This window comes from Syngnathoides biaculeatus, chromosome 15 (genome assembly GCF_019802595.1).
Source record: "Syngnathoides biaculeatus isolate LvHL_M chromosome 15, ASM1980259v1, whole genome shotgun sequence".
In the NCBI taxonomy this organism is placed as follows: Eukaryota; Metazoa; Chordata; class Actinopteri; order Syngnathiformes; family Syngnathidae; genus Syngnathoides; species Syngnathoides biaculeatus.
In genome coordinates this window covers 4,721,557-4,736,772 of record NC_084654.1, presented here as the reverse complement: position 1 = coordinate 4,736,772, position 15,216 = coordinate 4,721,557, and the positions used below count along the sequence as shown (strand labels likewise).

At 39.5% G+C, this 15,216-nt stretch overlaps 1 protein-coding gene across 16 annotated transcripts in view; it reads left to right on the top strand.

Moving 5' to 3' along the window:
- kiaa1109 (KIAA1109 ortholog) overlaps positions 1–15,216 on the top strand; it is a 187,462-nt gene that overhangs the window by 43,528 nt on the left and 128,718 nt on the right. For all 16 annotated transcript variants that reach the window (XR_009798533.1, XM_061844548.1, XM_061844541.1 and 13 more), the window contains 8 exons: positions 4,699–4,796; positions 5,002–5,186; positions 5,774–5,880; positions 5,961–6,184; positions 6,333–6,548; positions 6,775–6,912; positions 9,894–10,070; positions 11,109–11,237. Coding sequence is in view for 15 of the 16 variants with exons in the window: in XM_061844548.1 (XP_061700532.1) it covers positions 4,699–4,796; positions 5,002–5,186; positions 5,774–5,880; positions 5,961–6,184; positions 6,333–6,548; positions 6,775–6,912; positions 9,894–10,070; positions 11,109–11,237 (1,274 nt within the window). In the remaining variant the exon portion in view is untranslated. The remainder of the gene's footprint in view (positions 1–4,698; positions 4,797–5,001; positions 5,187–5,773; positions 5,881–5,960; positions 6,185–6,332; positions 6,549–6,774; positions 6,913–9,893; positions 10,071–11,108; positions 11,238–15,216) is intronic.

Sequence of the window (15,216 nt, the reverse complement as noted above, 5' to 3'; positions counted from 1 at the left end):
ACAATGCATTATGCTGCAAAATTGATCAAAAAGGCGGTAGCATAAGTGGTACAGTAATCCCTTGTTTTTCACAGTTAATGGCTATTAGAAACCCCTAATGAAATATGAAAAAACACGAGGTAGGACCCCCCCCCCCCACACACACACCTGGAATTTTCATGTATGTGTATCTAGGTACCAGAATGATTAAAATATGTAAACAGCAGTTATACTTTGCATATTTGAGACTAAGATTACTGCAGTACACGTATTTACTTAAATCTTTAATTATAAAACCTTTGTTAATCTTTCCTGCAACAGTCGCCTAACTGTGGTCGGGAAATGCAGGGGAGCCGCCTTGGAGGCGGGGACAATAACAGTACGAAGCACCAGTTCGCTGCTCAGAAGGCTTTATAAGATCCTTTAAGCACTCGGATTCAATGTGTGCTCTCTTAAACACTACTCTTCCCAGGTTGCCCTCGGTAAACTTGTAAACTATACACTCTAGCAACTGCTCACGTTGAGTTTCTATCCATTCTCATTCTCACTGCTCCACACACCTAAGGAGTCTCGTCTTACTCTCTCTCACACACACGCACACACACACACACACACGTTTACATGGCGGAGGAGAGGCTCGGAGAGGCTTTAAGCTAACTCACCTGCAGCATTGCCGTTATGATCATAAACATGATCCTTAAAGAAGTACGCATAGGTGTCCTCTTCCACAAAAGCCCCGTTTCACCCATATTTAAAATTTGCTTCCGCCGTCCCTGACAGATGAGGTTAGGAAACTCTTTTTCCATATGACGACAAGCAGCACCATACCGAGGCATGTTTCTGAGGCCATACAACATAACCAACATTCAAGTACCCTACACTCAGTTGTAGGCGGAGTTACCACTTCTTTGGCGCCGTGGAGGAAGATTTCGCTGGGAACAACGCTGATGTGGTATTGTAACTACATAGTCCTAAAAAATGTTTTTGCTTAAAAAAAAATTATCCCGAACACAACACTAAGATACAGTACATATGCGAGACGGTCAACAGCATGGACGAAAAAGTCCGAAGCAAAGAAATGAATGGGACAAGGGAAGTTGCTGGGCGAGGCTTCGATGATGCGCAACCAATTAGCTCACGGGATAAAGCCATTCGTGCTTTCACTTGTCGATGTCATGCCGGGAACCAATCACGTGCCTTATATCATGCCTTTCCGCAATATGCCAATTTATCTGCATTTTTCGTGTTTTTTTTTTTTAATTCATGAATTGAAGGTGCAAAAAGTGAAGCGCAAAGTTGCAAGGGAATCTTATATTTGGAACCGATTGTCATTACACCATGTGAATAAATGGACCAATCACAAGACATGATTTCTGTGGCCTTTTACACACCGCAACAATTTTTGTCGTGTGCGGGTCAAGTAATCCGGAGAGGTTGCATGGGGCAATGCACAGGTCACGTGATTCAATGCAGGCATTGTTGGCCATGCGAGCACAGGATTATAAAGAGACCTTGGGTGGTGCATGCAATATAGACTGGGGGGAGGTAGCTTTAATGAGTATTTGATATGGGTTCGCTTTCCAAATATAATTGCATTGTGGGTTGGATTTTGCCCACGGGCCCGAGTTTGAGATATATATTTTACAGTATTCTTCTTTTTCTTTCAGCTTGTCCCGTTAGGCGTCGCCACAGTGTGTCATTTTCCATCCAAGCCTATCTCGTCCAACTTCCTCTCTGACACCCACTGTCCTCATGTCCTCCCTAACAACATCCATCCATCAACCTTTTCTTTGGTCTTCCTTTCGCTCTTTTGCCTGGCAGCTCCATCCTCAGCACCCTTCTACCAATAAACTCACTCTCTCGCCTCTGAACACATCCAAACCATATAAGTCTGCTCTTTCTAGCCTTGTCTCCAAAACATCCAACTTTGCCTGTCCCCCTATTGAGCTCATTTCTAATCCTATCCAACTTGCTCACTCCGAGCGAGAACCTCAACATCTTTATTTCTGCTACCTCAATTTCTGCTTCCTGTTGTTTCTTCAGTGCCACCGTCTATTATGCGTACAAAATGGCCGGCCTCACCACTGTTTTATAGACTTTGCTCTTCATCCTAGCAGAGACTCTTCTGTCACATAAAACACCAGACACCTTCCGCCAACTGTTCCACCCCGCTTGGACCTGTTTCTTCACTTCCTTGCCACACTCTCCATTGCTCTTTATTGTTGACCCCAAGTATTTGAAGTCATCCACCCTCGCTATCTCTTTTCCCTGGAGCGTCACTCTTCCCCCACCGCCCCTCTCATTCACTCAAATATATTCTGTTTAACTTCGGCTAATCCTCATTCCTCTCCTTTTCAGTGCGTACCTCCATCTTTCTAATTGTTCCTTCGCCTGCTCTCACTGCAGCTTAAAATATCATCTGCGAACATCATGAGCCAAGGGGATTCCAGTCTAACCTCGTCTGTCTGCCTCTCCATTACTATTGCAAACAGGAAGTGGCTCAGCGCGAAACCCTGATGCAGTCCCACCTCCACCTTAAATTCCTCTGACACACCAACAGCACATCTCACTGCTGTTCTCCTGCCCTCATAAATATCCTTTACTATTCTAACATATTTCTCCGCACACCAGACTTGCGCATGCAGTACCACAGTTCCTCTCTTGGTACTCTCTTATAGGCTTTCTCTACAGGGTTCGTACAGGTCAGGGAATTTCTGCAATATCATGGAAAGAAACGTTGCCTTTTCCAAGTCTTGGAAAGTCCGGTAAATAAAAAAATATTTGGCTTGGGTCAGGGAATGCCATGTGATTTTTCAGTCACTGTGACTGTGTGTATTGGCGTGACCGCACTCGCAGATCTGCATAGTCGAGCACGAAAAATCATGCGTGTGAAATTTGTTACGAGTAGAAATACATAGACATTCTCTACATACATGAAAAACAATCCAGCGCAGTGAACCACAGACTGACTCTTTTTGGAAGCACACAGTCTCCTGATAGTTTACCTGACTCCGCCCACCTTTGGCTCCTAAAAGGGTACACTCATAATTACAAACACTGTACACCCACACAGTCTGGGCAGCGTAGAGCAAAGAGTGAGACATGTTGCTTGTGTTTACGCTCGATAATAATGGTAAAAGTAAAAAAAAAAAAAAAAGTGCTGTTACTTTAATGAATGTCGCGTATGTGAATAATAGAAGAAAAAGTGGTGCAACTCGATGAGATTTTCTCAGGATGAGATGGTGTATAATGTTAAAATTCCACCTTGGCACAGCCTGATCGAGGATGAAAGCAAAGACAATACAGTGCATAAATAGCTAATTATATTTATTGTTATTTAGTATTTTAAATATAGGAGGCAACATAACATTAACCTTAGATGAAAATATTTGTTCAACATGTAATTAGTTTATATTTTTATTAAAAATAGATTTCAGTCGTTATGATGCTCCTACTATATTGATAAGCTTTGGCACTTATTTAACTGAAAATACACGACCATATCGTTGAAATATTGCTGTCTACCACAATCTGTCAATTAAATATTAGTCATGGAATTTTGTATTTAATACTTGGAAACTCAGAAAATTCATGGAATTTTTATTCTCTTGAAGTGTATGAACCCTGTCTCTAGGTCTACAAAGATACAATGTATCTCCTTCTGACCTTCTCTGTACTTTTCCACGAGCATCCTCAAGGCAAATGGTGCATCTCTGGTACTCTTTCTAGGCATGAAACCATACTGTTGCTCGCAGATACTTACTTCTGTGTTGAGTCTATCCTCCACTGCTCTTTCCCATAACTTCATATATCTTACAGCATTAACGTTAAAAATAATTGTCTTAGAAAAGGTTTGATATTGGTAAAAGTGCATCTGGGTCTCTCCTTTGCAAACCATTAAAATGGCAATAATCCAGCCATTGCCTGGATCGGGGTTAGCAGGGAGGTGGGCAGACATACACAAGACTTGTAAAAGGGTTAAGAAATCGACAATTATTGGCCAGTCATTTTGAATTATTTATTGGGTTCCTCGTCCTCCTCATCTGTCTGTGGGGGAGTCTGATGTCAGTTAGAAGTGATCCACACATCGTCTGATATGGCCCAAAGCAATAGGGTGTATGGCCCCGGTCACTTCACTTCCTTCTGAGATGTTCTCTTCTTCTAAAAGAGCTTCAGTCTCAGAAGGGGTGTCAGAAAAATCTGAAAATCTCTCTTGTTCATCTGCCATAGCAGGTGGCACAACGTGTTTTCTATGCCGACTGTCCCATTATGACATCTGTAAATGACGTCACAGGCAATATGGCCGCCACTGGGATGTCGAGTGAGACTTCCGGAACCTTGCACATTAATGACACATGTTTTTTGTGTTGACATCTAAGTGAATAATAATATATGAAGTTTTCACAATATCTATTTTAAAATGTATATTTAAATGGAAGATCATTGTGTTGAACTTCACTGCATCATAGTGACCATACTACAGTATATTGTGCCAGTGTGGCAAAATTCTGTGTGGGGCATCGCAATATTGTAACGGTTAATTTTTATTTATTTTTTATTTAATGTGCACTATCGCCATCTATGACATTAATCCATGACATTAATCCTCTTTTGTACTGGAATGAAGGACCATGGACCATGGCAGTGGTTTTGACTCTTCAGTGAAGATACGTTTTACTCGAAGACCACTCTAATCCTTACAATATTCATATTCTGCAGTGTATCTGGCAGCATGTGGTGAGACGCTCAATATAGACTTTACTTTGCCTTTCAATGAGTATGTTCCAACTATCTGCCATACCCGCTTCATCTTAAAGGTTAGTCCTCTTTTCAGGTATGATTTGAATGTATGTCTGATAAAATTTATTCTGTGAGTGATTGCAAGTATTATTACTCTTTACTGGCAGTAAAAGTACAGCTCGTAGTGTTGATAAAATAATTTTAAATTCAGATGCATTTTATGTTTAAGAGATTGTTTTCAACTGTGTGGATCTAAGTACATGTACATCTTGACCTTTCAAGGCGGAGGATACAGACATGCGACTGTCTCTCCCTGAGTGCCACCCCAGCCGCTACCCCCTCCTCACCCTTGCAAAAGATTACCAGAATGTCAAGCTGCCCCCAGACATGTTCATGCCAGGGGAAAATCAAAGTGCCCCACCTCCTAAACCTACCAAACCCCAATGGAGGAATATCACCCACTCAGAGTGAGTTGTAGGAAAGAAGTGCATATGCCTCCAAAGAAAAGGTCTTCAGGAGTTACTTGACCAACTTGTGACAATGGAAAATATATGATTGGAAAAGAGGGCATTTGAACTACTTGATTTTCTGAACATTATTATTCTTTTCAATTGAATGAAACTATTATAGTAATATCTTTTTTTAAAGAAGTGCCCCATGACCATTATTTGCATAATACTAAAATTCTAGACCTGTTGTTGATTTGTTCTTGTTTGACTCACTAACTTGCCAAGGTTGATACAATGAACCTGCAAATTATTTTTAGTTAAGGACTGAGGCATACCCTATATTATTATTATTATTATTTTTTAGGAATCATCTCTGGTGATTGTGATAGTTTATGAATGTTAAGATTTTTTTTAAATGATGCAAAATATTTTATTGTATAATAATAAAATATCAAAGACCATCTCTACTTTCACATTACTGTTGTGTTATAGCTAAACTCATCCGCCTTCATCAGCTATGTCATGTCTGATGAGCTAACCATAGAATGTTTCAAATATTAAACATGGCATTATGAAGTGTTCTGAATATGTTTCCTAAACATCAGAGCTGGCTGGGTTGACTGCTGGAGTGTACCAAACTTCCTGCTCATCATTGATTACACGTGGCATCCCATTTATCCCCAAAAAGCTGATGAGCAACTCAAACAGTCATGTAAGCTTTCTGCCATTATCCCATACATTTATTATTTTAAAAACTTGTATGAATTCTAAATGTATCTTTCCTGACTAAAGTGTCTGAAATGGAGGAATCAATGCTGTCAGCTTTAAGGCCCCCTGAACACACTTCAGGACAACACACCCACCCGTACTACAATTCTTCTTCAGCCGCCCACGGCCGAATACCAATCGACCCTTCAGAGCTACCCTCTGACAGACTTCATGTGGAGATGGAAATGTCTCCAGATTCTCAAATTATCCTCTATGGGCCTTTACTTAGGGCTTTGATTTCCATAAAGGTATAAATACCTTTATATTGTCTTGGATTTTTACTTTGTTTATGTTTTGTTGCATTTTTATCGTTTAAAACAGTATTGTCGAGTCTGAAGTAACACTTGCAGTCTATCAAGCAGCCTTGTAAGGGCCACTCTTCTATAATTTACTCAGGAAAATTATTTTGGCGAAGATGACATGTACACAGACTTTGAAGAGACTGTGTCCAGTCCAGTTTTGTCCACTTCCTCATCTGGCCTTGGTTGGGCCCCTCTGGGAATTGATGAGAGTGGACATAAGGAAACATCTGATATACATCCCTTGGACCTGCGACCCTGGGACATAACTGTACTCATCAATCTTTACAAAGTCCATGGTCGACTGCCTATGGTAAGACTGACTGGCTTAGTAAAAAACAGAGCAACATTTTTAAAAATATGAGAAAAGAGCAAAAGCATGTGATGATGGATGGAATTATCCAGAATAGAAAGTCATCATTGTATTGTTTTTGTTTCGCTTAACATTTCATTTTTATTCAGACATGACTTTTTTTGGGCTAGATCAGTATTGGAAATCTAAGAATCTGTCTTTTGTTTCTCTTCCTGGGTTTTATCAGCACTGTAGCAATGAGGGGCCAGAAGGACCATCTGGCTTCTTAGAGCGGCTATGTTTTGAAATGAAGAAAGGTTACAAGGAAACTATGCTTCAGCTACTGTTGTCACCTGTTCACATCTTTGTTAGCGACAACTACCAGGTAAGAAAGCAAAGTGTTTTGGTTGATTTCAGTCATATGCCACACCACTCTCTTCTTGCATCAATCCATGAACCTTGTAACGAAACCATGGATGTAGATTTGTTTTCTTGGTGTGGATCCTTTGCCTTTTACCCCTGAAACCAAACCATAGATATACAATACATGTTTTTCCTTGGTGTCGAGGGCTCAGGAAATTGGCACATTCAATTTTACAAAATACAACTGTGATGCGTTTTGGTTTCCAAACATGTCTAAATATACATTTGTGTTGCTTACAATGAAATTCAACAATGGATACACTTCATATGTAATGCAATGAAAAAAAATGGACAAAAAAACAATAAATACCCATCATTCGCTGGAGTTAGTACTAATATATAAGCGTTCATCATACGAATTCTACAACAGTCAGGTCGTGGCCCGGGCCTCCTACACCCACACCCGGAAATGTTAATCTACAAGGCGTAGGTAGAAATTCAGATAATTTAGGTCGAAGACAAAAAAGAGGAGGAAAGCGGCTTAGTCGCAAGAAGAAGAAAAGGTATGCACAAACCCTACAGCTGTGTGTAGAGACTTTGAATGTTGGGACTATGACAGGAAAAGTTCAGGAGTTAGTTGACATGATGATTAGGAGAAAGATTGATATATTGTGCATCTAAGAGAGCAAGTGGAAAGGGAGTAAGGCTAGACGTTTAGGTGAAGGTGCAAATGAAGTTAGTATCTGAAGTAAAAATAAAATGATGTTCCTCTCATCGATATTCTTTTTGGGATAGAAGTTTCTATTCTGTCAAGACTTTGTGAAGTGAGTGCTAGTTGATTTGCAGCAAATAATACTTCACTTCACTCTGGCGAGTTTCCTAAAACGCTTAAAGTAGCTGCTGTTAAGCCTCTTCTAAAAACACAGCACCAAACGATTCCATGTTAGCAAGCTATAGATCCACCTTAAATCTCATGTTCATAGCTAAGATTGTTGATAAAGTTATTTTTAATCAACTCAGCAATTTCTTGAATTTAAATGGACTTTTTGACAAATTTACATCAGGTTTCCAAACTCATCACAGTACAGAATCTGCTGTTTTCAAAGTGCTAAATGATATAAGGTTGAATACTAGCTCAGAAAAGGTCTCAGTTTTGGTCTTGTTGGATATAGTGCGACTTTTGATACGGTAGATCATACTATATTATATTATATATAATATAGATATATAAATATTGGAAACGTGGGGTGTTGTGCCACTGTCGAAAAGGAGATAAATACTGGATGAGTCCAAATTATTTTCAACTAAACCACAACTGCCTGAAGCACATATTTTGAGTGAAGGCTTATATGTGTCTAGCAGACCAGGAAAAGCTCTTCCATGCTTTTATCTCAAGTAGACTTGACTACTTGAGATAATGACCTTCTGACTGTACTCGCCAAAAAGAGCATTAAACACCTACGGCTCATTCAGAATGCTGCAGCTCGGGTTCTGACCTGAACAAAGAGGTCAGAGCATATAACTGCAATTCTGAAGTCCTTACACAGGTTCCAATCAGCTTTAGAATCTGTTTTAAAGTTCTGCTCTATAAATCACTAAACGGTTAAGGTCCTGAATACATGAAAGACATGCTGTTGTAATACAAACCCCCCTAGAGCTCTGAGATCGACAATTTCAGGTCAAATAGTGGAGCGGAGAGTCATAGGCAAACATGGCAAAGCAGCTTTTAGCTATTATGCTGCACACAAATGAAATAAGTTTCCGACAGAGGTGACGTCAGCCCCAAGTGTGAATGTTTTTAAATCCAGGTTGAAAACGCTTTCTTTTTTCTCATGCTTTTTAGAATATTTCCACTGTTCATGATATTTCTTGCGCTGTATGCTGTTTATATTTGTACTTTTATTTTTTTTTAACAAATGCAGGGTGTCCCAAAAAATGTAGACACTTTAATTAATTGTAAACTTGATATTATAATTTTAATAATTTTTAACATGTAAAAGAATTTATTGAAAGTGTTTATAATTTTTTTGGGACACCTTGCATATTTTGTCATTTTTGTTTTTCCCATTTTAAATGTTTTATTTCTTTGTATTCAAATCCTATTAATCATTTAAAGCACATTGAGTTACCTTGTGTATGAAATATGCTCTATAAATTCGCTTTGCTTAACAGACTGCATTATTTTTAGCTTTGCCCAGGTTTTTACTAATGCCATATTCTGACCTTGTTGGGGAGCTACACATATTAAGTTTGAGGCAAAAAAATAAAAGGAGCATTGGAAAGTGAATCCGATGGTCGTCGTCTTCTTTTATTCATTGGAGCCGTTGGACTGATATGCAAACTGGTAGGGGTCCTGTTTAGGAGGGAGGATTTGATGTGGTCCATGACTAGCCACTCGAAGTGCCTCATAATAAAGGGATTGCATGGAACGAGGCAGAAGTTATTGTAGCAGGAGGGAGATTGCTTCTTTGGGACCGGGATCATGGAGGTCGCTTTGAGGCATGTTGGGACAAGTGCTTTGCTCATTGAGGTGTTGAAGATGTCTGTGAGGACATCATCAGCATCAGCACAGTCTCTCAGGATGCGGCCTGGCTGTCCTTGCATTGGTCCTTCTGAATGATCTCCACATGCTGTCCGCAGACAGCAAGATCACCCGGTTGCTGGGAAGTGGAGGGATCTTCTGTGCTGGGGTGTTGTTGTCTGCCACAAAGCGAGCAAAGTAGTAATTCGGGGTAAAGAAAAGAAGATTGTCTTTAGTAAATACCTGGAATCATTCTATTTTAATAACTAAAGACCAAGTCTGAAACCTTGGTGTGCTGATGGATTCCAGTCTCACTTTGTTTGTTGCCAACATTTTGCGTTTGTTTGTGGCATGTCTTCACTCTTGGGATTCACCATTATGAAAGCACTGATTAATGTCAACATTGTAAACAAAGTTTTGTTTATGTTTAACCTTGCATTGATGACAATTACTGTCATTTTTTTTTCTTCCTTGTGTCACAGCGTCCCACAGTGGATGGGGTGTTAAGGGATGGCCACCTAAGTCTGTCAGGCCTGCAGATGAGGGCTCACGCCATGTTCTCTGCACAGGGTTTGCCACTAGGAAGTGACACCCTTGAATACGCCTGGCTCATCGATATGCAAGCTGGGGGTCTTAGCGGCAGAGTGACTATTCCACAGGTGTGTGTTTTCTTATATGTTCTACAGATGTTCTATTCAAGTGTGAGTGTTTTAAAATCCACTTAAAAAAATTACTTAATCAGCTAATCTTTTATTTGCACTGTATGTTCTTTTATAAATTAACTCTGTCTCTGTACTTTGTTTTTAATATTTTATTGTTTTTAAATGCTGTTGTACTTTGAATCAGCTTAACCAAATCCGGGTACAGTTTTTGAAGTGTGGTTTATATATAAAGCTGCCTTGTGTTGCCTTGCCTTGAAAATCAAATGGGAATATTGTAAATACAGTTGTACCTCAAAGTTGGACCATGATGTGTTTTGTGAAGGTGGTGGTTTTCAACTAATTTATATTAGATTCCAAAATGCCGACATCATTAAATCAATTCGATTGACCTAGAAATAGTCATGGATAAACTCGCAAAATATACAATACAGTCTTCAGAATATTGCAAAATTAAAAATGGCTCTATCATCCTGATCTTGTCTCGTCATAAAACTGTGAGCTTTTTCACAATATTACAATTCTTATCATGCCTTGTGATTAATCCTGTGATAAAACTGAAGCTCGAGATATGTCTAACATTTGGGTAAACTTTGACCAAAAAGGGCAAACTCAAGTTTGCCACTCGCAAGGAAAAATTTCAGGGAATGAGCCCAAAAAGGTGACTTCCTTCTCTGAAAACCATGATAAATTTTACAAATAATGATTTCAATCAGATTTTATTTTATGTCGCAAAAAGTCCAAGGAAGTGGCAAAATATATACCCCAGAGTTAATTGTTTGTTGCTGGCTGAAATCAAGTTGAGCTGAGTTCCCCCCATGTCCTGTCTTATTTGACAAACAGAAGTTGCAGCGGACAGATTAGCACAGAGCAGGAGAAAACACCACCTAGTTCTTCTATGGTGCAGTAATTGCTTGTGTGATAAATAAATTTCATGACAGTTCAAACTCTTAAAACATAACATTTGTTCATGACGTTAATATTTAAATTGTAATTATGATCTATAATTTTCAGGGTTTTTTTGTTTTGTTTTTTTAGGTGGCCATTCTGATAGAGTGGGGGAAGTATTTCGTTTTTCATGTGATGTCCCGTGAGTTCCAGCTCGAACATCCAAAGCCAATTATCATCTGCCAGCATGGTGTTGATCGGCGCATCTGTGACGCTAAGGTATTTTGTTTTCCATAAAACCTGTGGACTATTGAGTTTTTTATTTTTTTTTTATTTTTGATTTCAGTCCTTCTCCTCTGTGTGTCCAGCTTTACTCTGTACATTAGTTAGATGTCTCGCATGGATGTTCCTTTTTGGGCAGATATATTTTTTATAGGTCCCAAGCCAGCAGAATCACGTTGTTTTCCTAATACTTTATTTATAATATAGGTCACAGTTAGTCTGTGATCTGATGTTTGACATCTACAGTGACATGAAAAAGTATTTGCCCCGTTCCCAATTTTTTTTTTTTTTTGCACATTTGTCACACCTTCATTTTTGGTGTATAATGGCACACCAAGCTATAATATGCACCCCCAAAGTTGACCTCAAAATTCTAGAAAACCCTTCTACCTACAGTGTATATATAATGCATTTATTTTATAAAATAATTATTCTGAAGCTGAGCAGTTTATTTAAACACTTTTTTTTAAATTTACTTGCTCCTGTTTTGAAATTCACAGCCCTTCTTTTATTTAGTAAATTAGGAAACAAAGTTGTGCTGATATGGTTGATTATCTAAGCGGAATTTGTAAGATGTGTACAATTCTTTAACGAAAACATGAAGGATCAGGTAAAAGACATTTTGTTTTATTTTAATGTGATTGAAATCAAAGGGTCAAGCATTTCAGAAATGCATTATCAAAAAAATAAATTAATGTTTTTTGTTCAGTCATCTGTCATATTTAAATATCAACATTCCACAAATTCTGCCAGGGTACGTAAACTCATGAGCACTTATGCAGTCACATGCTCGCCGTCATATTGGAATGAAACTTTAGGTTACTCATTTTTAATAACCACTATTTAGCGGTGGCATATTAGAATGGTCTACACTTTTTTCGTAACTTCGAGATCAGGGATGCCCAGACTTTTTTACCCCAAGATCTCCTTCTCAAGCATCCAGCCTCTCGTGATCATCTTGGGGGAACGGGGGGGGTTACTTTTTTTTTTGCATGACCATTGATGAACTAGAATGACCAAGTCACAAAGCTCTACCTACTACAAAAATGCAAAACATTATTTTAAAGTATATTTAGGATTATTTATGTGTAAATGTTTGTGTGCCTTGCATAACCACATGAGCCAATATTACACAACAAGATTAACTTTAAACATTTTTTTTAACTATCTGAGTTCACATTGATGATCACTAAACACCATACGAATGAAAATGCACACCTGGGCTGTGTCACCCACGTCATTGGATTCATCCAACTGCAGTGAGAAACACTCACAATCTGAGATGTCCTTCCACGCGTTACCCATGGCTTTACAGCGCCATGTAACTGTACTCCTTACAGCTGCAGAGATTTTATTGAAGATAATATTACCGCCTTTTTTTTAAAAGATTAGAACAATTAGTCCGCTATGCCTCTTTTACCATCTCTTCGTCTTTGAAGGACTTCTTGCTATTGACGACGATGTGACGAACCCGGAACGATGCTTCCGTGGTGGCTTTCGCTGTTCAACTATATTGTGTGAAAAGTGACTGCTGTGCGGCTAATCGGGATTTTAATATTTGAAGTCCTCCACCCTCGCTATCTCTTCTCCCTGTAGGCTGGTCCCAAGCCCAGATAAATGCAGAGGGTTGCGTCAGGAAAGGCATCCGGCGTAAAAACTGTGCCAAACAAATCTGAGCGTTCATCTAAAGAATCCCATACCGGATCGGTCGTGGCCCGGGTTAACAACGCCCGGCCCCGGCACTCCTAACCTACAGGACTTCAGTGGAAATTCAGCTACTGTGGGTCGAAGACAAAGAAGAGGAGGAATCTGGATCCATCGTCAGAAGAAAAAGAGGAATGCACAGCGCCTACAACTGATTGTAGGGACTTTGAATGTTGGGACTATGACAGGCTCAGGAGTTGGTTGACATGATGATTAGGAGAAAGGTTGATATTCTGTGCATCCAAGAAAGCAGGTGGAAAGGTAGTAAGGCTAGAAGTTTAGGAGCAGGGTTTAAATTATTCTACCATGGAGTAGATGGAAAGAGAAATGGAGTAGGGGTTATTTTAAAGGAAGAGCTGGCTAAGAATGTCTTGGAGGTGAAAAGAGTATCAGATCGAGTGATGAGACTAAAATTTTAAATTGAGGGTGTTGTGTATAATGTGGTTAGCGGCTATGCCCCACAGGTAGGATGTGACCTAGAGTTGAAAAAGAAATTCTGGAAGGAACTAGATGAAGTAGTTCTGATTGGTGCAGATTGTAATGGACATATTGGTAAAGGAAACAGGGGCGATGAAGAAATGATGGGTAAGTACGGCATCCAGGAAAGGAACTTTGAGGGACAGATGGTGGTGTACTTTATAAAAAGGATGCAGATGGCTGTAGTGAACACTTATTTCCAGAAGAAACAGGAACATAGAGTGACCTACAAGAGTGGATGTAGAAGCACGCAGGTGGATTATATTTTGTGCAGACAATGTAATCTGAAGGAGATTACTGACTGTAAAGTAGGGGTAGGGGAGAGTGTAGCTCGACAGCATAGGATGGTGGTGGGTAGGAAGATTAAGAAGACAAAGGGAGAGCAGAGAACCATGTGGTGGAAGCTGAGAAAGAAAGAATCTTGTGCGGCCTTTCAGAAAGAGGTGAGACGGGCTCTCAATGGACAGCAGAAGCTTCCGGAAGACTGGACTACAACAGCCAAGGTAATCAGAGAGACAGGCAGGAGAGTACTTGGTGTGTCTTTTGGTAGGAAAGGGGAGAAGGAGACTTGGTGGTGGAACCCCAAAATACAGGGAGTCATACAAGTAAAGAGATTAGCGAAGAAGAAGTAGGATACTAAGAGGACTGAGGAGATGTGAAAGGAGTACATCGAGATGCGACGTAGGGCAAAGGTAGAGGTTGCAAAGGTTAAACAAGAGGCATATGAAGACATGTACACCAGATGGACACGAAAGAAGGAGAAAAGGATCTCTCCAGGTTGGCCAGACAGAGGGATAGAGATGGGAAGGATGTGCAGCAGGTAAGGGTGACTAAGGATAGATCTGGAAATGTGTTGACTGGTGCCAGTAGTGTGCTAAATAGATGGAAAGAATACTTTGAGAAGTTGATGAATGAAGAAAATGAGAGAGAAGGAAGAGTAGAAGAGGCAAGTGTGAAGGACCAGGAAGTGGCAATGATTACTATGGGGGAAGTCAGAAAGGCACTACAAAGGATGAAAAATGGAAAGGCAGTTGGTCCTGATGACATACCGGTAGAGGTATGGAAGCAATTTGGAGAGATGGCTGTGGAGTTTTTGACCTACTTATTCAACAGAATACTAGCGGGTGAAAAGATGCCTGAAGAATAGAGGAAGAGTGTTCTAGTTCCCATTTTTAAGAAGAAAGGGGATGTTCAGAGCTGTGCTGTAATGCACAATATTGACTTTGGACAATTTGTGTGTGTTTGTGTAGGGAGGGGCAAATATGCATTATACACAAAAAATTACAGGAAATGGTTTTCCAGTCATCAAACAAATTCAACTCATTTTCAATAAAGTTGTTGTGAAAAATTAAAATCAGGTTACAGTGATTTGCAAATCATGTTCAACCTATTCTTAATTGAATAATGTACACTACAAAGACAAGATATTTCATGTTCAATTAATTAAGTATTGTTTTTAGTAAATAATCAATAACGTTTAATTTTATAGATGCAACACCAGTTCCAGCATATTTGTGACTTCAAAAGTTAGCTTTTTATTTAAGTACCCACCCACTTCCTGGTTGCTTCATGCCCACTCATCTCAACAGAAATTGCTGGGTGACAACAGTGCTGCATTATGTTTAAAAGTTTAAACTGTACATCACCTCCCCAACTTAAGGCAATTGAGGAATACTTTAAATAGTTTCGATTTATTTTGGGAGAAATTCAGTGTCTGCAGTCTTTGGGCCCTTTTTGTGGAGGACGGTTTTCTAAAATAGGTTTTTACACACTACTGTAAGTGCGTTTCTGGAAG